General features: G+C 43.9%; 1 protein-coding gene across 1 annotated transcript; it reads right to left on the reverse strand.

Moving 5' to 3' along the window:
• Positions 1–942: 942 nt before the first annotated feature.
• On the reverse strand, positions 943–12,567 carry AMACR (alpha-methylacyl-CoA racemase). The gene is made up of 5 exons (XM_066615720.1): positions 12,293–12,567; positions 9,163–9,306; positions 8,237–8,397; positions 4,440–4,626; positions 943–2,558 (listed from the first exon to the last, which is right to left on the reverse strand). The coding sequence occupies exons 1-5, from the start codon at positions 12,540–12,542 to the stop codon at positions 2,149–2,151; spliced, it is 1,152 nt and encodes a 383-aa protein (XP_066471817.1). The 5' UTR covers positions 12,543–12,567; the 3' UTR covers positions 943–2,148.
• Positions 12,568–20,536: the final 7,969 nt, after the last annotated feature.

Below are 20,536 nucleotides of genomic sequence, written 5' to 3' on the forward strand. Positions count from 1 at the left end.
CAGGGCCAATGAGCAACCACCACTGGGATGAGCCCGCCCCCCTCCCCCACCGGTGATGAGTAATACAGCAACCACTGCCAACCATAGGAAAATGGCTCAAGGGCACTGTACACTCATCATACAGTCACATGATGTAATGCATGGATGCCACAGCACTCCAACCCCACAAGGATAATACTGTACCTCTACCAAACACCTATTGTGGGCTAGGCCAACTCACCAACTCTCGGCCACTATTCCTAAGCTGTAAAATGGGGCATCAACCTACCTCATAGAATTGCTGTGAGAATCAACACAACAAACACAGCAGATTGAGGATGCAAGCTTATGCACATTTACCTGGGAGTAATTATTGGACTTCTGAGTAAACATTCATAAGATTGCACTATAAAACTCCAATTCTTCTATGTACAATTCCTTGGAAGCATACCCACTGAAATTAGAGTGATTCCCAAGTAAGTGCATATAGAAGAACTATATAACCAGAAAACAGTTGGGAACTGGAGAGGGTATGAGTCTGGCCCTTACCAAGTGGGAAAGCAGCACGAGAAACAGAGATGTGGGTATTCAGATCTGGAGTTCTTCGACTCCTGTTGCTTAGCAATGAAGCATTGCCAGCAAGCCACATTGTAAGCCCTCAAATTTATATACAAACAATTCTATAACAGTATCATTGTCACTCCCGAATCGGCCTTTTCAGCCACACTAGATGCTGTGCCAGAACCACCTTTCAGAGCGCGATACCATAGTCTTTCGAGACTGAAGGTTGCCAATACTAAATCATTGTCACTAAGGGGAGAAACAGCAAAATTGCATTGTGCATTTTTAAGGTTACTAATTTCTCATTCTCCGTGGAATTTAATTTTTCTGAAATAGAGTAAAGTTTTAAAGAGGTGCTCATTTTACTGAAACTAATAATACAATTCAATTTTCAATACGTACCACAGGTTAATATTATGCTTTTATTGGTACATTTTAAACATTTATACATTTTAGGAAAACCATTTGTCTTTAGGCAATTACAAACTCAAGGATTATAACATCCCAATAGTTAATTTGTAGAATATTCAGTGCAAAAGCTCAATTGTTTTGGCTATAAGCCACAAAAAAATTACTCACACACAGTTTGTGTGTTGTGAACACAAAAACAAAGGGAAAGACTGTGTTAGACACAAAACATTCAAAGGAATCATGAATTAAAACAATACATAATAAAATCATTTATCAAAATGTACTATTCACCATGTGAACTTCAATACAATTCTGATAAAGTTGAGCCAATGCTAATATTTGTAGGATGATATTGTTTGGGTTGCAGTTTTTCTTATTTAAAGACAAAAGACCTTTTGGAACTGGTGCCTAGATAATTTCAGGATCTCAGGTTTGGTACTTGCATCATACAGTCTGTTGTAGGATAATAAAAAGTAATGTTGAATACCTTTTGTTACTTCTGCTCCACAGGCGCAATGCCTCAAATGACAGGGGACATACCTTTCCTCAAGAACAAATTTATTGAAGAAAGCAATGAAGAGTTATAATTTTTTGTATTATAAGCAAAAATTAAGGCTTTTTTGAAACTACTTTTCAAAGTAAACTCTTATGATACCCACCTGAAGAAAGAACTGTTAAGAAATACATACATTTATTTTTGATACTATGTATTTGTATTGCAGGAAAATATAAATTTTTGATTCGTTGCCTCACAGTGTATTTTTGACTACACTGCCTTACATCCGCACAACAAAGAATGCCTCAGTTTGGCATTAATCATTTCCTATTGTGATAATACCCAAATCAACCAATTCACAATACTGGGAATTGTATAATTGTTGGCTACAGAAGTATCCTCTCTACTTGCAATAGGGTAGTTCTAGTGCCATCATAGGATAATGAGCCATACATCAGTGTGGACCTTGGCTCTCGAAGGGCACAGGAAGAGAAGGGAAAGGCCAGCAACAGAGCCTTTACACAAATTATGTAATGTGGAAATCTACAACTCCAGCTGGTGGTAATAACCTCTGAAAAACACTATGTCAAATGCAGAGGATTTTGTCCAAGCCTTTCACCTGCTAACAATACAGCCCCACTGATGTAAAATAAAACAAACTACCATTTACCAGCATGAGACTCTTGATTTGTAGCTTTATATTATAAGTTAGCTTTTGGCTTATCACAATGGATTACTTTAAGAGAACGAAGCTTTGCTATATCTTCATTGGACAGACCATACTCTAAGAGAATCTCTTCAGTGTGTTCTCCTACAAATGGATCCCTTTTGGAAGAAGGGGTAGCTGGGGTCCTCGAAAGAAGCGGGGAAGGCCGGGGACTTATCTCTCCCTGATCGTTTTGAAGAAAAGAACCACGTTCTTTGTTGTGTGGATTGGAGGCAACTTCACTGAAAGGCAAAACTGGTGTCACACAAGCATCTGTGCTCTCAAAGATTGCACACCACTCTGCTTGTGTTTTTCTTGAGAATATATCTGCAAACATCTTCTTCATGTCAGGCCAGTCAGAGTAACTCATCTGACTGGGAAGCTTCTGCAAATCTAACCCCAGACCTGGGGAAAAAAAAAAAAAACTGTGCTGTAAATTGAACTGTTTAATTCTCCAAGCTTTTGTAGAAAGCTTTATTTGTTACTAGCAACCAGAAATGGTATACAGACCAAAGATTTAAAGGGGTTGACAAACAAACTATCCTCATATACTGGAATTTGTCTAATCAAACATGGAACTCCAAGTTGTTTCAGCCACACATCTTTACGGCTCATTCATAAATCACTGTGCTATTCTGGGAAGCTGGAGACTGCACCCACCAGAAGGTCCAACCCTGCTGTTCCAGAAAATTATTGTGACATGAGCTTCTGTACACAAAAGACTACTTTGTCACATGCAACTGACAGCAGACTTTAACTGGAATATGCATTTAACTGGAATATGCAGTGGAATATGCATTTTGCAGACACACGTCAGGAGGATAAACGTCTCCTTACCTTGAGGAGAAAATACTCAAGGAGTGGCTGAAAATCTCCAGCAGGATATGGCAGTAGCTGTGGTGGCACTGCTCACTGCCATGCTGGGATTTGGATAGGAACTGGCTGCCCAAGTGCAACCCTACAACATTGGTTCCTAAACTGTGCCCTGTGGTGCCTTCAGGCACTGCAGTGAACTCACAGAGGTATTAGGAGATGACCCCAGCAGCCTCTTCTTCTCAACTCTCCTGAGCACTGCTATCTTGGATCGCAGAACATCTCGCGAGAATTGCTTGAACTCGCACAATCCAAGATGGTGGCATCCGGGAGAGCCAGGAAGAAGAGGCCACTGTGAAAGAAGGACTTCATAACCAAGTTAAGTTTGGAAACCACTGCTATATGGGTTTACTCAGAAATAAGTTTCACTGCGTTCAATAGGATTTAATCTCAGGAAAGTGTGTAGAGAATTACTGTCTAAGTCATAAGAACATAAGAACAGCCCCACTGGATCAGACTATAAGCCCATCTAGTCCAGTTTCCTGTATCTCACAGCAGCCCACCAAATGCCCCAGGGAGCACACAAGGTAACAAGAGACCTCATCTTGGTGCCCTCCCTTGCATCTGGCATTCTGACATAACCCATTTCTAAAATCAGGAGGTTGTGCAGACACATCATGGCTTGTACCCCATAATGGATTTTTCCTCCAGAAACTTGTCCAATCCCCTTTTAAAGGCGTCCAGGCTAGACGCTATCACCACATCCTGTGGCAAGGAGTTCCACAGACCAACCACACACTGAGTAAAGAAATATTTTCTTTTGTCTGTTCTAACTCTCCCAACACTCAATTTTAGTGGATGTCCCCTGGTTCTGGTGTTATGTGAGAGTGTAAAGAGCATCTCCCTATCCACTCTGTCAGGGGTGTCAAACTCATTTCATACAGAGGGCCGAATAGCATTCATGATGCCTGCTGAGGGCTGGAGGCGATGTCATTACACAGGAAGTGATGTCATTAAACAGGTCAAAAACAGAAATAAACACTCTGTTCTTGTGTAGGAACTCATTGGCAACTAATGACAGGAGAGAAAATACAGAACTCTTGATCATATTTCAAGATATGGGAGAGCCCAATTATCATGCCGGCCACCCTTTCAGCAGTGTCACCTCAGCACTGCTCAGGAGCTGAAAGTCCAAGGGCCAGATAAAAACTTCTGGGGGCCGCTTCTGGCCCTGGGCCTTATGTTTGACATCCCTGGTCTAAGTGGTCTTGGGAAAATTCCCATCTCTCATCTCAGTTCCATTGTCTGTATTATAGGAGTAATATTTGTATGAACGATACACACACACACACACAGAATTAATCAGCAGATTCAATGCTACAAAAATTATTTCCAGTAATCTTGCCATATCTATTTAAAAATGAGGATACCCAAAGATTTTTCTTTAAAGTGCTGCTAGCATGGACAACTTACCACTGATAAACTGGACATAGAACTGTGGTTCAATAGCACCGACGGCCATGAATTTCCCATCTGCAGTCTTGTATGTTTCATAAAAAGGGGCACCACTGTCCAGTAGATTCTCTCCACGAGGTCTGTTCCAAAGGCCTAGGTTTTGTGACTTCCACAGAAAAGAACTTAGGTATGCTGCACCTTCTACCTTAAAGAAACAATATACAAGCATGTTAGCCTGTTATATGCACAATGTCCACAGTGGTTAGGAAGGGAACAATCAGAGGGAACCTGTCAAACCTTCCCTCAAATGTGGAGCCAGCCCTGTGCAAATGAGGTTAAGGGAAAAATCCTGAGTTATGACAAGTAGGAAAATCGAACTACATCGAATAGGTAACTGAAATTATCATGTAGAAAAAATAATACCCTGCATAGCAAAAGACAGCCATCTGATGAAATTGATGTTCAATGTAGCAGAATGTTATACAGCAATCTGGGCCATGGCCAAGGCTAGACCAGCTACAGACATTTGAATGTTCTGCCCCTTGACAATGGCAACACCTGTCTAGCTTAAATCCACTTCCTTCTAGTTTTAACCTATTGGTCCTGCCCTCAGGAATCACAAAGTCCTCTCTTTCTTCCGCATGACAGCCCCAGGCACTTGATAACAGCTATCATGCTACGTAAAAATCCCCTTTTTCCTTAGTTGTGATTTTATATCTGGTTATGTTACTAAAACATCATGAAGGCCAAACTTCTCACACAGGCCAAACTTCCAAAACTCTGGTCAAGCCACATGCTCATGGATTACACAACCTCCACTTCCCTGTGGTCACTGTATTCGTTGTATTATTTTAAGAACTGTATGCAAAAGTGTCTCCTAAACCAATCACTGTTTATGCAAACACATTATAGGAAAAAGTCTGGCATAGTAAATCATTGTTTAAGTGTCTCCTATTCATTGTATTGTTTTAACTCAATCACTGTTTAAGTACTCTATTTGAACTGCCTTCCTGGGTTACTGTATTTACTGTATTGTGTAAGTTCCCCCAGCTAGAAAGACAGTCATTTGACCCTACTGAATTTTGCTGATAATCCTTTCAATGTTTTACATATTCCAAGTACCCCACTGTGTGGTAGTAAGCAAGCACATCCAGGTCAGCTCTATCGAAAAAAACCCCTTTTTTAAGAGAGGACTGCCCCACATGCTCTCTCTCTCTGCTCCCCCTTCATGGACCAACACACTGTGTTGTGTCAGAGGGTCCTCCACATAGGACTCTCCCCTCCCATCCAACTGCTCTACAAGACAGGTAATTATCTCGCATCTGGAACTCTTTCCCTTCTTTCAACTCCCCTTTTTTTCTCCTCTTCTCTCCCCATCTTTAGTCAGCAACTGGGTTTGGCAGACCAGGGACCCCTAAAATCCTTCCCTACAACCTTCCCTTTTTCTAATTTCCTCGGATGCACCAAATACTCTCCACATGCAACCACCATGAAAGCTAGGTACACTGGATTCAAGTACTAGAACTAAGACACATTTACTTACCATTTTTCCATGTGCATTATGTTTACCTTTGTGCTTTTGTAATAAAACTATAATCTTTTATTAAAAGTTAACTTTCTCCCAGTCTCCTCTTTAAGCTAAAGGGAATTTCTCTGCATTTCTTGTTATCCAGCCTGCGATCCTGAGGTTCCAAAAAGGGTAGTGTAATAATTCCCCCTGAACAAAACAGCCCTTTTGGTAACAATCATATCTCCCCTCCAGACTAAACATACCAATCTCTTTTAACCATTTCTCACAGGGCTGGGTTTCCAGATCCGTTGTTGTCTTAGCTGTCTTCCTCTGAACCTGCTCCAGTTAAGAATGTTGTTCTTAAAATGTGGTGCCCAAAACTGGATACAGTATTCCAAGTCAGGTCTGACTGGTGCAGTATAGAGTAGAATTATCACTTCTATGCCTCTATTAAATCAGCCCAGCAATGCATTTGCTTTTTTGGCAGCCACGTCACACTGCTGGCTCATGTTCAATGGGGCCTACTACATTTATGCTATTCTATCAAGTAACATCTCCATTTACACTACTATATAAATAATGAAGACGACACCAAAAAATGTTTAAATGGCAAGTACTTTTTCCCTTGTCCTTTTTGCAAAGTTTTCACTACATGTGTGTAAATTCTGCTTTCTTATCAAACAGGTGAGAGAGATGCAAGTGGGAGAGAGAAAACCTGGTACAAACAACCAAACAAATCATAATTACCACAAACAAACTATGACTTCACGTGACATGCGAGTCCTGCCTATGTATTCTTTATGTATTGTTTATTGAAGCTGCTAGCTAGCCATGCTTCCCTCAGCTATCATGGCTGGGTTCACACAATCCAACCAATTACAGAAAGAGGAATCCCTGCTAGTTAGCCTGCTGACCAACTCTCTGCTAATTGAGCAATGAGATCTTTCAAAAAGATGGTTCTCTTATATGTAATAGGGGAGAGCAACTGTCCCTGTTCACCCCAGCACAATGTCTCTACCAGTGAGTGTTTGCTGGTTTCTCCAGTGTGCCTTTAGGATAGGGAAACACCCTGTCATTCCTTTTTATATGTAAATGATTTGTGAACTTTTCTTTTTGACAAACAGAATATAAATATCCTATAATAATAAACTATGGTTCTTGGTATCATCTCAATTTAGGAGCTCTGTGGCTTTAACTATGGTTTACAAATCGGAATATGAAACTGGGATCCCATGAAGCCCAAACAGTGCTGCAAGCTTCCTGTTTCAGACTGGCTAGAGCACTGAACTAGAGCACTCCTAGTAGGGGTTGGGGATATATCACAACATTTTATTGCAGGCCCCTACCTATATATTTAACAGAAAACATTTGAAGCTAAGGCTCCAATTCTAACCACACTTTCCTGAGAGTAAACCCCCATTGAACAATATAGGACTTATTTCTGGGTAGACCTGGTTAGGATTGTGCCCTAAGTCTTTGAAATTCTGCTGTGGAAAACATTACCATTTTAGCTCATTACTGAGGTTTTACACAGGCCAAACCTGACACTGGTAAAACATGCCTGTCATTATTTCCCTCAAAAGATTGCCATGGTCTCACATTAACTCCACTTCTTATCTGCCACAGCCTTGAAAACCTCTGGATGTCTTATATGGCTCCATCTCATATACAAAACCATACCCAAGGTGGGAGCCCCATGCCCGATCACAAGGCAGTCCTCTCAGAAACAGGCTCTACTACTTGTGCTTGCCCAGGCATGTCCAAGGCGGGACTGCCATCAGCAGTTATGGCATCAGCACCTGGATATGTTCAGTACAACATTGCCACAACATCTGGTATCTTTCATATCCTTTGGCTTGCTGAAGATTAGGCAACAAAGATAAATGTTGGGTGAAGGCAGAAAGGACATTTTGGACAGAACAAAAACTGCAAGTTTCAATCCATGAATAAATAATTACAGGAATGTTATATCTAAAAGAAGCTGTAACTAAAAAAAAAACAAAACCATTAACAAAGCATGACTTTTAATGAGCCTAGCCTTCCAAATAATAATCACAAGTGAAATCCATGCAAATAAAGACGTGCATTGCTTGGCAAACCTGATTTCCAATCTAATTACAACATTTGTAATAGATGCACATCTCCTTCTGGGGCCACAACCCATATACAAAAAGCCACAACTCAAACTAGATTGAGATCTATGTCTTTAAGAGTTTGGTGTTTAAGAGTCATGATAGCAAACAGACACAGCTCCAACTACCCTTTCTTTAACACATTCTGTATGCATATATATTTTTTAACTTACCATACTTGCATCGATGACTTGGCCTTTGCCAGATTTTGTTCTTTCATAGAGTGCCATAATGATACCCATTGCACACATCACACCACCACCAGCAAAATCAGCCAAAAGGTTGACAGGAGCATAAGGATTTTCATCTTTTCTGCCAAGCTTTGACAACACTCCTATGCACAAATAAGTACAGCATACATTTAAAAACAATCCCCCATTCAGTGAAATAATCACTCTAATTTGTCCAGTGCATTTCAAAATTAAATGTAGTATTCAGGAGTACAAAATCTGCACAAATATCTTCTGAACTTGGATATATTCATTGATCCTCTACTAACAGTTCTTTCACGTCATTTTTGGGCTATTCAATCTTCTGTATTGGAGGGGCTTGCGGGGCTTGCAAAGAAATTTGTAGGAGAAACAGATTTCAGATAGTTTTTTGAAGACAACTGTGTTTTACAGAAAACAAGAGGAACTTACTGTGAAGTTCACTGCATTGATAGGTTTTGGTTTTCTAAACTGCCCTGAATTCCTGGAGAAAAGGCAGGTATACCCTTTTAAAATAAAATAAATTTACCAGAGGAACTGATACAGCCCATCTGCTGGTAAACAACTAGGTTGTGTTCTTTTTCTTCAATAACCATGTCCAGCCAAATTTTCTTTTCAGGACAATATTACCACCAATTTTTGATAGCATTTTCCAATAGGTACCTAACATGTTCCTGCTTAAACTACCTCTATGAAGTATAACAAGCATTTCAGTCATTATTGTGGACTTCCAGCATTACAAGAGGAACATTCCAGCATTACTGAACTTTAGAACAAAATCAACAGATCAGCCCTAACCTGCAAAACTAAAGTACGAAGTGCAGTGCAATCCCATACATGTTTACTCAACGGTAATTCTTACTGTAGAGAGAGATATTTGTACAACTTACCTGACACAGCTAAGTAGTTGATATCATGACCTGCCATTTTAGCATATTTTCCGAAATGGCCAAATCCAGTTAATCTAGCATAGATGAGTCTGGGATTATCCTGAAGGAGGGTCTCTGGATCAAGACCAAGCTTTTCCATGACACCTGAATTAAGAGATAGAATAGTCATCCCCATTTAAAAAAATTAAACTACTGTATATCCACAAATGTAAATTTATGAGTAGTGGCCTGGCACACAGATTACATTTAACTGTTCTAGTTTCTGGCATAGACGCCTGTAGAAAAGACAGACTTGACTAAGGGTCCTGTCCTAACCAACTTTCCAATGCTGATGCAGCTGTGCCAATGAGGCATGCACTGCATTCTGAAGTGGGGGGCAGTCATGGAAGCGTCCTCAAGGTAAGGGGACGTTTGTTCTCTTACCTTGGGGCTGCATTGCAGCTACATCAGCACTGGAAAGTGGGATAGGATTGGGCCCTATGATAACCATTGCAACTCAAGAGAACGTACTGCATTTGAAAGAGGGGGGAAAAAGAACAACTAATAGATATAATAGACCAGTGATTTTCAACCTTTTTCATCTCACGGCACACTGACAAGGCGCTAAAATGGTCAAGGCGCACCACCATGTTTTTTGACAATTGACAAGGCACACCATGCTGCCAGTGGGGGGCTCACATCTCCCATTAGCCCTATTAATAAACAACCTTCCCCCAAATTCCTGTAGCACACCTGTGGACCACTTACGGCACTGTGGTTGAAAATGGCTGTAACAGACTGTGGTAGACTTTTTCATTCAGTGCATGGGAGGGCATTATCTTGTTCAAGTATATGAACAATATAATCTTATTCAATTATATGAATATTAGAAATTTCTTGCTTGAGGCAGCATAGATGACAGGATCTTGTGCAAAAACAAAAGTTTGGCCTTGTCACAATGGACATTCTATTGGTGCTGTGTGATCTAGTTTTTTACACCACAGATCAAGAGAAAAATTGGTTCAATCCAAAAGCATGTGAACAATTTCCTTGAGTGACTCAAATTAACAGCACCACCAATATTTGAGGGAAGTCATCACGTCACTGCCATCTATTTCCGGGTACTGCGATTCGCATGTAGCACTATCAGTGCTCAAATGGCAGAGACTGTATGATGGGGACGGGCTGCATGAACGCTCCACATTCTGCCCCACAGAGAGCTGGCCCTGGACAGAGATGGGTGACCCCCACTAATCTGCTGTCTGAGGCAACAGCTTCCCTTGGCCTCATGCGTAGGCCAGCCCTGCTTTCTCTGAATGACTCTTGTTACAATACTGTAACCCCAGTGCCAATGCCAGGCTATTTTGTGCCCTAGGCAACATTAACTACTTGTGTGGGTCCCTCCCCCATTTTTAAAAAATAAGACTTTAAAATTAATTATATTTCATAGCAGTGTTGGGGCAATTATATTAAAATTACACATGAACACACTCACACAAGCAGTGACATTTTTACATGGGTAAAAAAAACTAACCTATATAAAACTGTGCCCTGTAGAGCACTCCTCTGAGGTTTGCCCCCTAAGCAGGTGCCTAGTTGACCTAATGATAGCACTGGCCCTGAATATCTATGTCAATATTGCATCAAATAATTCATTCCCATTTACTGATTCTTAACAGATCCTTCTCTCTTGCACTGTACCAGTACAGTACTGGGGGAGGGGGACAGAGGAAAGAGAACAATTTTTGTAGGAACGAAGGGCATGTGTGAAGGAAATCAAATATAAATATTAAGTTTTTAAAAATGCACCTCCAGAAATGGCTGCAGCATTATCAGTTCTGTCATTTTCAGTGGGTGGAGAGAGATGTCAACCTCTTGGATAGGTGAGCAACTCTGACTGAAATTATTGTATATTCCTGGAGTGCCTCCAATCCCTCCTGAAGTTATGCTGGAAATTCCTGGAGGCGCCACGACAACTTCCAGGATGTCTTTGCTTTCAGGCAGTGGCGTAGCTAGAGGGGGTGCAAAGCACTTGTCTTGCAGGGAGCCTCCCCACGGCCTGCAAAGGGCCCCTTCTCTCTGGAGCCATTCCAGGCAGAGGAAGCAAAATGTCAGGTAGGCAAATGCCTCCATTTTGGTCTCCCCACCTGGAATGGCTCCAAAGGGGAGGGGGAGAGGTGCTTCCATGCCACAGGAAGGTTCCTTGAAAAACTGAGTACTTTGCACCCCCTCTAGCTACGCCACTGCTTTCAAGACAGGAGTCAACAGGAGATGGACGCTGATTCCTCTCTGCTCTTGAGAAGGATTCACAAGTTGGGATGGGGGCAGAACCACAACACAGTAAGGATGCCATCCTAACCACACTTTCCTGGGAGTAAGCTCCACTGACTGCCATAGGACCAGGGCCTCTGAAAGAAATTTAATCAGTTTCTTTTGGGCCCCTTTGCAAAGAGGTGAAACAGAGCTGGGGAGGGTGGTGACGGGCAAGCAGAACAGGGGAGCAGTAGGGTAAAGACAGCTGGAGCCCAGGTCTACCAACCCATGTGGCATCAGTAGCGTCCCCAGCATCCCCTGCAGGCAACAAGTCTGAGCAGATAGGAAAACATAAGATCCCAGGAAACTTCTAGGCCCCCTCCTTTGGCTCCTGGGACCCCCTTTGGACCCTGGGCCTGGGTACAAATTACCCCCTTTACCCCCCTCTCCTAGGCCCTGCATAGGACATACATCTGAGTAGACATGCATTGGCTTGGGCTCCAAGGCCACAATCCTATGCACTCTTTCCTGAGAGTGAGCGCCACTTAAGACCATGGGACTTACTTCCGAGTAGACATTGCAGCCTGGGAGCCCAATCCTATGCACACTTTCCTGAGAGTAAGCCCCACTGACTATCATGGGACCTACTTCTGAATAGACGTGCCTGGGATTGGGCTCCAAGGCTGCCAGCCTAACCACTTACCAGGGAGTAAGCCCCACTGACTATCATGGGACCTACTTCTGAGTAAACATGCCTGGGCTTGTGCCCTCAACAACCCTATTGGCAGGTGCCTCTGCCCCCCCCCCCACGGGCCACGCTCTGCCCGGACACGCGTCCTGCCAGAAGCCATTCCGACGTGCACTGCCGCCCCCGCCCCCGCCCCCGCCCCCCGGGCACCTGGTCGGAAGGGCTCGATGAGGACGTCGGCGCTGCGGCTGAGCCTCCTGAGCGCGGCGGCGCCCTCGGGCCGCTTGAGGTCGAGCGCGAGCGAGCGCTTGCCGCGGCCCTGCACGTCGACGTCTAGCGCGGCGCGGGGGTGCCGGTCCACGCGCACCACCTGCGCCCCGAAGTCGGCCAGCACCAGCCCGCACAGCGGCGCCGGCGCCAGGCCCGCCAGCTCCAGCACACGCACCCCGCGCAGCGCCATGGCGCCCGGGCAGGCAGGCAGGCAGCGAGGCGGCCGGCGCCTCCCACTCCACGGGCCGCCTCCGGGGAGGCCGCTCCAAAGGGCAGCGCGGCCGCCGCCCAGGCAGGTCTCCCCAGAAGTAAGCCGACTGCAGTCAGTGGGGAAAGTGTGGATAATAGTGCAGCCTTGGTTTAGGTGGCATGTCTAATGGAGCTTACTCCCAGGAAAGTGTGGATAGCTTTACAGCCTCAGAGCCCAAGCTAAGCATGTCTACTCAGAAGTAAGTCCCATTATAGTCAGTGGAACTGACTCCCAGGAAACTGTGGATAGCACTGCAGCCTTAGTTTAAATGGTGTGTCTCCTCAGAAGTAAGTCCCATTTTGGTCAATGGGGCTTACTCCCGGGAAAGTGATTAGGATTGCAGCCTAGGAGCCCAATCCTAAGCATGTCTACTCAGAAGTAAGTCACATTATAGTCAGTGGGGCTTACTCGTAGGTAAGTTTGGATAAGATTGCAGCATTAATTCCGGCTGAACATGCCCCTGGGTTGCGTTGTGAGGGCAATTTTTTTCCTCAGAGCTGAGAAAGCTTAGGCTGCAATCCTATCCACACTTTCCTGGGAGTCTTGCTGGCATCCTTCAGTCTTGGAAGACTCTGAGTAGTGGTTCTGGAACAGAGTGTCCTCTCCAGTGCGCAAAGCCTTGGTAAAGTAGATATGGAGGATAGACTGTTTCCCATGCAGCAAAACCCCCCTCTCCATGGTCCAATGGAACGGCAGAAGCCAATATGGTTGGGCATCACAGGAGTTGCCAGAACATGACTGTGTTCAGCCATGAACTGCCTCAGGGACTCCGGCTCTGGATTTTGCCTGGAGGTTGACTCCTGAAGCCTTTTCCATAACTGGATGTAGCCACAAGGCAGTGGAGGTTTGGGATCATAATTTTCCTTCTCTCAGATGAGCTGCCTTCCCAGGCTAACGAGTCCCATCTACCCTTACGACAAGTACAGCCAAACTGAGGGCTTATTCTTATCCCCAGCCCTTATCTTACTTCCTGGGAGTATATCTATTGGCAACCTTCAGTCTCGAAAGACTATGGTATTGCGCTCTGAAAGGTGGTTCTGGCACAGCATCTAGTGTGGCTGAAAAGGCCAATCCGGGAGTGACAATCCCTTCCACACCGGGAGCAAGTGCAGTCTGTCCCTGGTCTGTCTCCCTGGCTATGGGCCTTCCTTCTTTGCCTCTTAGCCTCAGACTGTTGGCAAAGTGTCTCTTCAAACTGGGAAAGGCCATGCTGCACAGCCTGCCTCCAAGCGGGCCGCTCAGAGGCCAGGGTTTCCCACTTGTTGAGGTCCATCCCTAAGGCCTTCAGATCCCTCTTGCAGATGTCCTTGTATCGCAGCTGTGGTCTACCTGTAGGGCGCTTTCCTTGCACGAGTTCTCCATAGAGGAGATCCTTTGGGATCCGGCCATCATCCATTCTCACGACATGACCAAGCCAACGCAGGCGTCTCTGTTTCAGCAGTGAATACATGCTAGGGATTCCAGCACGTTCCAGGACTGTGTTGTTTGGAACTTTGTCCTGCCAGGTGATGCCGAGGATGCGTCGGAGGCAGCGCATGTGGAAAGCGCTCAGTTTCCTCTCCTGTTGTGAGCGAAGAGTCCATGACTCGCTGCAGTACAGAAGTGTACTCAGGACGCAAGCTCTGTAGACCTGGATCTTGGTATGTTCCGTCAGCTTCTTGTTGGACCAGACTCTCTTTGTGAGTCTGGAAAATGTGGTAGCTGCTTTACCGATGCGCTTGTTTAGCTCGGTATCGAGAGAATGAGTGTCGGAGATCGTTGAGCCAAGGTACACAAAGTCATGGACAACCTCCAGTTCATGCTCAGAGATTGTAATGCAGGGAGGTGAGTCCACATCCTGAACCATGACCTGTGTTTTCTTCAGGCTGATTGTCAGTCCAAAATCTTGGCAGGCCTTGCTAAAACGATCCATGAGCTGCTGGAGATCTTTGGCAGAGTGGGTAGTGACAGCTGCATCGTCGGCAAAGAGGAAGTCACGCAGACATTTCAGCTGGACTTTGGATTTTGCTCTCAGTCTGGAGAGGTTGAAGAGCTTTCCGTCTGATCTGGTCCGGAGATAGATGCCTTCTGTTGCAGTTCCAAAGGCCTGCTTCAGCAGGACAGCGAAGAAAATCCCAAACAAGGTTGGTGCAAGAACACAGCCCTGCTTCACTCCGCTTCGGATGTCAAAAGGGTCTGATGTGGAGCCATCGAAGACAACAGTGCCCTTCATGTCCTTGTGGAAAGATCTGATGATGCTGAGGAGCCTGGGTGGACATCCAATCTTGGGGAGAATCTTGAAGAGGCCGTCTCTGCTGACCAGGTCGAAAGCCTTTGTGAGATCTATGAAGGCTATAAAGAGTGGCTGTCGTTGTTCCCTGCATTTCTCCTGCAGTTGTCTAAGGGAGAATACCATATCAGTGGTGGACCTGTTGGCTCGGAATCCACACTGCGATTCTGGATAGACGCTCTCTGCAAGTACCTGGAGCCTCTTTAGTACAACTCGGGCAAACAGCTTTCCTACAACGCTAAGGAGAGAGATGCCGCGGTAGTTGTTGCAGTCACCCCTGTCACCTTTGTTCTTGTACAGCGTGATGATGTTTGCATCCCTCATGTCTTGAGGTACTCCACCTTCTCTCCAGCAGAGACAGAGGATTTCATGCAGCTCAGTGACGATGATCTCTTTGCAGCATTTTAGGACTTCAGCAGGGATGCTGTCTTTTCCAGGTGCCTTGCCAAAGGCAAGGGAGTCCAGGGCCACGTGAAGTTCTTCTAGGGTTGGTTCACTGTCAAGCTCTTCCAGCACAGGCAGGCACTCAATGTTGTTCAGTGCTTCTTCGGTGACTACATTTTCTCTGGAATATAGCTCAGAGTAGTGCTGCACCCAGCGTTCCATCTGCTGCGCCCGATCCTGGATGACCTCGCCTGTGGCAGACTTCAGAGGGGCAATTTTCTTCTGTGTTGGACCTAGGGCCTGCTTGATACCATCATACATCCCCTTGATGTTGCCCGTGTCAGCTGCTATCTGTATCTCGGAACAGAGCTGGAGCCAGTAGTCGTTAGCACATCTGACAGTCTGTTGGACTTTGCTGCGAGCAGTTCGGAGGACCTGCAGGTTGCGCTCACTGGGACAGGCCTTGTATGCTGCTTGAGCTCTCCTCTTTTCCTCAATGACTGGTGTCAACTCCTCAGAGTGGGCTTCAAACCAGTCTGCCGCCTTGTTGGTCTTTTTGCCGAATATGGACAAGGCGGTGTTGTAAACGGTATTCTTGAAATGTTCCCATCTGTTGGATGCGTTTGCGTCGGCTGGGCCTGGAAGAGATTCCTCAAGCGCTTGTGCAAATTCCTCCACTTTTCTCTGATCCCGGGTCTTGCTGGTATCAATGCGAGGGAGTTATCTTACTTCCTGGGAGTAAGCCCCACTGAACACAGTGGGACTGACTTCTGAGTAGATGTGCATAGGATAGTGCTGTTAGAACAGAGTGACCAGATGTCATAATAGCCAGAGAGGACCCACTTTTTAGAATGAGAATCTGTCAGAACCCACCAGAAGTGATGTCATGACTGGAAGTGACATCATCAAGCAGGAAAATGTTAGCAATTCTAGGCAGCAATCCTACCCACACTTACCCAGAAGTAAGTCCCATAGACTATCATTGTTAAAAGAATATATGTAGTATGGTAGCTTGTTAAAAGTACAGGTCTGTAACATTTCCCCAAATGCAGTCACATACCATGGGAGCATCAAGTCTAATATACTAAAAATAAAATATTGAAATAAATGGGGACACACCTGAAATGGGCTTGCGACCCACCTAGTGGGTCCTGACCTATAGTTTGCAGAACATTGCCTTGATGGGTTTAGATAAAAAGAGAGATATAAATGAAAATTGGAGAGAACTTATTTTTGTCTCATACATTTGCATTTTGCACCCACAGGCTAGAATTTTTCCATCTTAGAGTCCTGGGCCTAATCAGTCATATTATGATATTTGAAATACTGTATTGCATTCTGTGTAGATCCAGCTGCCAACAAGTTTGCTGAAGAAAGGTAAGAGCAACAAAGCTCTCTTTAATTAGTTTCAGCCTAAAAGTATAAAGGCAGAGAGATTGGAGTATTTGCATATCTTGTGTTTCATTAGTTTTGGATTATTTTATATACAGACACTCTCCTCCAGATGGCAGATCAATATATGAGTTGAGTTTTTTTTAGCATTCATATCTTTTGTGGTCGTTTTCTTTATACACCTGCTGGTTTAAAGTACAAGGATATTTAGAATGTAGCTAACATGAAAGAGATGTAACAACAGGGAATATGTTCAGTAAGTAACTTAAAGCATATTATGTTCAAACAAATGATATGATGAGCCTTTTGAATTTCTAAATAAATCAGGGCCAAGCTAGATGTAACATTAAACACATAGTGAAACATCTTTTTTTTTTAAGCTCCACATGTGCAGGAACTGTGCAACAAATGCAAGAGGATTAACTTTTCCCCTTGCTGTATTACTAATTAAAGAATCTCCTCACTCAACTTTGCCACCCTGTGGGAAAGTTGCTATTTGCTATAGGAGGAAAGTTATTAGTGCCAATAGCAACTTTCCTCTTTGGGCTTGAAAGGTTGACTTGAAAGGTTGCAGTTTTCTTCAGTATTGAACTGTGAGGGCAAAGGTGTTAATGGGAAAAAAGAGAGGAGGAAAGATTTTGATACACTTAATATTATCTCTGATTTAACCTTTAGTCACCAGCAGAACTGGTCCAACATTAGATAGGATGAGATGGGATTTGAACACATGTGTAGGGGCCTCAGTGCAGTGCAGTGGCATCTTAATAGATTGACATTTAATGAGAGAGAGAAAGATATAGGTGCAACACAATGCAGTTTATTGTATGGATAACAAGAAGGTGCAATAAGAGGGAAAGAGACACCAGAAAAATTCAGTGCTATATACAGACAACACACACACTGCTAAACCCTAAAAGGTATGAGTTGCTAGGCAGTGACACTGGCGATTTCCTATTCATCCTTTCCCAGCTTCAGTCCATCACCCTGGATCCGCTTGGACTTGCTCCAGCAAAGTAACTGTTGCAGGTCTGAGTAGACTCATTCGGGCAGCGCAGGTTTGCCCCAGAGCAAGGGAACAATTTTTTTTCTTATCCTGAGGAGGCCTCCGGGACCCAAAACTCCCCAGAGGGGTGCAGCTGCATTAGCGGGGGGGGGGGGGGAGAGAGACTTAGGTTGAATTGGGCTACCCATTAGAATCAGTTTTTTACTTTATTTTGAACTTGACCTCTTGGTTTCAAGTATAGAATTTGTTTGTGTGTTTTCCTTAGTTCCATTTTAATTCTTTCAATAATCTTTTCCTTTGATTTGATTAAAACAAACTCATTTAGTGCTTTAACTCAAAGAACAATTGGCTTCCAGTCTCTGATGCATTGTGTGTTAGCCAGAGAAGGCTTGAGTATATGTATGGGATGTGTAGGTGAGAGGGAGAGAAACAAAGTAAGAACATTGGTCAAGGCACATAGGTAACCTGGTGTGAGGGCTATCAGCTGACAGGCAGGCTGTCAGCTGGGTGGAAGATTTGCTTCCCCTTCCACCTAGCTGAGGGTCTGTCTGACAACTGACAGCTTCTTAGCTTTCAACGCACAAAGCAGGTGGCAGTGGCAAGTTGGATGTGAGGTTCTTGACATGTTGTCAAGGTGGTGAGAAGCATAGATTTCCAGAGAGGAAAGTGGTCCTTCTTAGCATTGCCTTGGAGATTGTCACACGTGCGCGCACACACACAACACTTGTGCTGAAGAAAGCAAGAAGAGATAGAGATACAAAGAATCCTGTAACCAAGGTTACCTATCTGTTTCTGCTGGAATGGTCTTGTTGAAATTTAGGTTGATGCAGAAGTTGTATGGCTGGTTATCCATGTTGTATGGTTCTCCTGGTTGGAATAATACTTCAAAAGTGCAAAAATGATAGAGGGTTCAGTAATCAAACTTGGCAAGGGCTTGGCAGTAGCCTTAATCAGTTTCAGAGAGAGAAACAGGACGAAACAGCTTGTTTTTCCAGAGGAAGGTTTCTCAAGAGCAGGGCCAGCCGAAGCTTTTGGACTGCTTGAGCCAGCTATCCTTCATGTTGCTGCCCCCCTGCAACCCCGCACTCTTCTTATCTTGCTTCGTCCTCCATGCCGGCTCTTTAAACAAACTGCGATTGCTCCTGGAGTGCTCCTCATTTCTTGCTTCATTTAAAGAGCCCATGCAGAAGGAAGAGTGAAATAAGTGGGCAAGATTACTGCATTCTGATCCTCACAATGCAGTGATCTAGTCTCCTGACTTCTCCCCTTGGTCCTTCTGCCACCAAGCTCAGTAACATGCAGTGTTGTTTGAAGGGGAGAGTGCAAGCTCTGAGCTTCTCCAAACTCCAGTTGAGTAATTTTGAAGTCTCCAGTTGAGTAATTTTGGCACTGCACTGTGCACCCCCCTCTGCTGATTCTAACATCCATGAATTTTGGTACTGGGGATGATTGTTGTGAAATGGATCCCCTGTGGATTCCTTTTAGCTAAGGACTGGCTGTTCAGCAGGAATGGTGGCAGATACTGGAGGGCAGTTTCCCAGAGGACCCATACAGCCACTGGTTAGTGTGGTTGGTCATTAACAAGTGAACTTGCATAAGAATTTGCACTCAGTGTTGGCTTTTTGCCTGGGGAACTGCAGTCTACTCTCTCATGGGTGTTAAGACCTTTGAGAGGGAAGGATATATGAAAATGAAATTGGGAACATGCATTTCTGACTCACTGGGAGTGTTAAGGCAGTGGGCCAGGAGTGTATAAGAACTGTCAGAGAGACCCTGAACTGTGACAAACCGTTTCAAAGCTTTGTTTTGGATACGTTATGCTGCATATGCTTGTAGTGGGAAGCCATAGCCAATGCCAACACCCTGGCATGTGTACCTTTTATGATCCACATTTGCAAATTCCTGTTTGTCAGTCGGAGACATTTCATTTTCATGCACACATGTAAAAACAGTTCTCTTCTCTTGGTGGTTGTTTATCTACCTAGGTCTTTTGCCCTCTTCACACAGACTTTCTTTTTGTGAAACCCTCTGAAACTGGCAAATGTCTTATCCCTCTCCTTATGATGTAGATCTGTCCCCTTGCGATGACCCCATGGGCGGAGGGGCAGCCATAGCATTGAACCATCTTCATTGATTTCTGGTTCATAGATTACTAATATTACTCAGAAGATATTTATTCAAAATGGTCTTTAATTAATAAATGTCCAGTTTAAAAATAAGTAAACCTTACACATGATCATGACAACAAACACAAAATGGTTTCATAATGTTAAAGAGGTCAGAATACTATTCAAAGGAAATAATGACAGATTCATTCTAGGCTTTTTAAATCATTCCAAAATTTTGCTAATGTACTTCAAAGTTTAACTACAGTCTAAGTAAAGCCTCTGTTTTAAAATGATATACATTCCAATCCACAACTCTATTAAGTTGAAGTATTTGCATATAAGTCCATTTAGATAGATATGTTCATTTCAAGAAAATTGTGTCAGTTTAGTCTGTTCAACTTAACCTAGTTGTAGATCAGGGTAACAATCAATTTCACAGTTCAGGAAATTGTCCTGTCTGTTCAGATGTTGTTATTCAGACCCACAAGATAAAAGTATAACTAACATTTAAAAGCATGAGTTTCTAACTTGAACCCCAGTGCTGAATATGTTTTCTCTGGTCCAGTAAGGACTTCTTCTGTGTACAGAAGGAAATTGCATGTGTGAGTTTCCATGCTGAATGCAATACTGTGTGCAGAGTGGATATGAATTCATCTGAATTTTTGAATGATATGGGAGATCCAAACCACACATGAAGCTCCATACACACTGATTTACCCACCCATTTCAAGAACGAAGCAGATCTACATACACAATGCAGTCAATATTTGTGGAAAGC

Source organism: Tiliqua scincoides, chromosome 2 (genome assembly GCF_035046505.1).
Source record: "Tiliqua scincoides isolate rTilSci1 chromosome 2, rTilSci1.hap2, whole genome shotgun sequence".
Taxonomy (NCBI): domain Eukaryota; kingdom Metazoa; phylum Chordata; class Lepidosauria; order Squamata; family Scincidae; genus Tiliqua; species Tiliqua scincoides.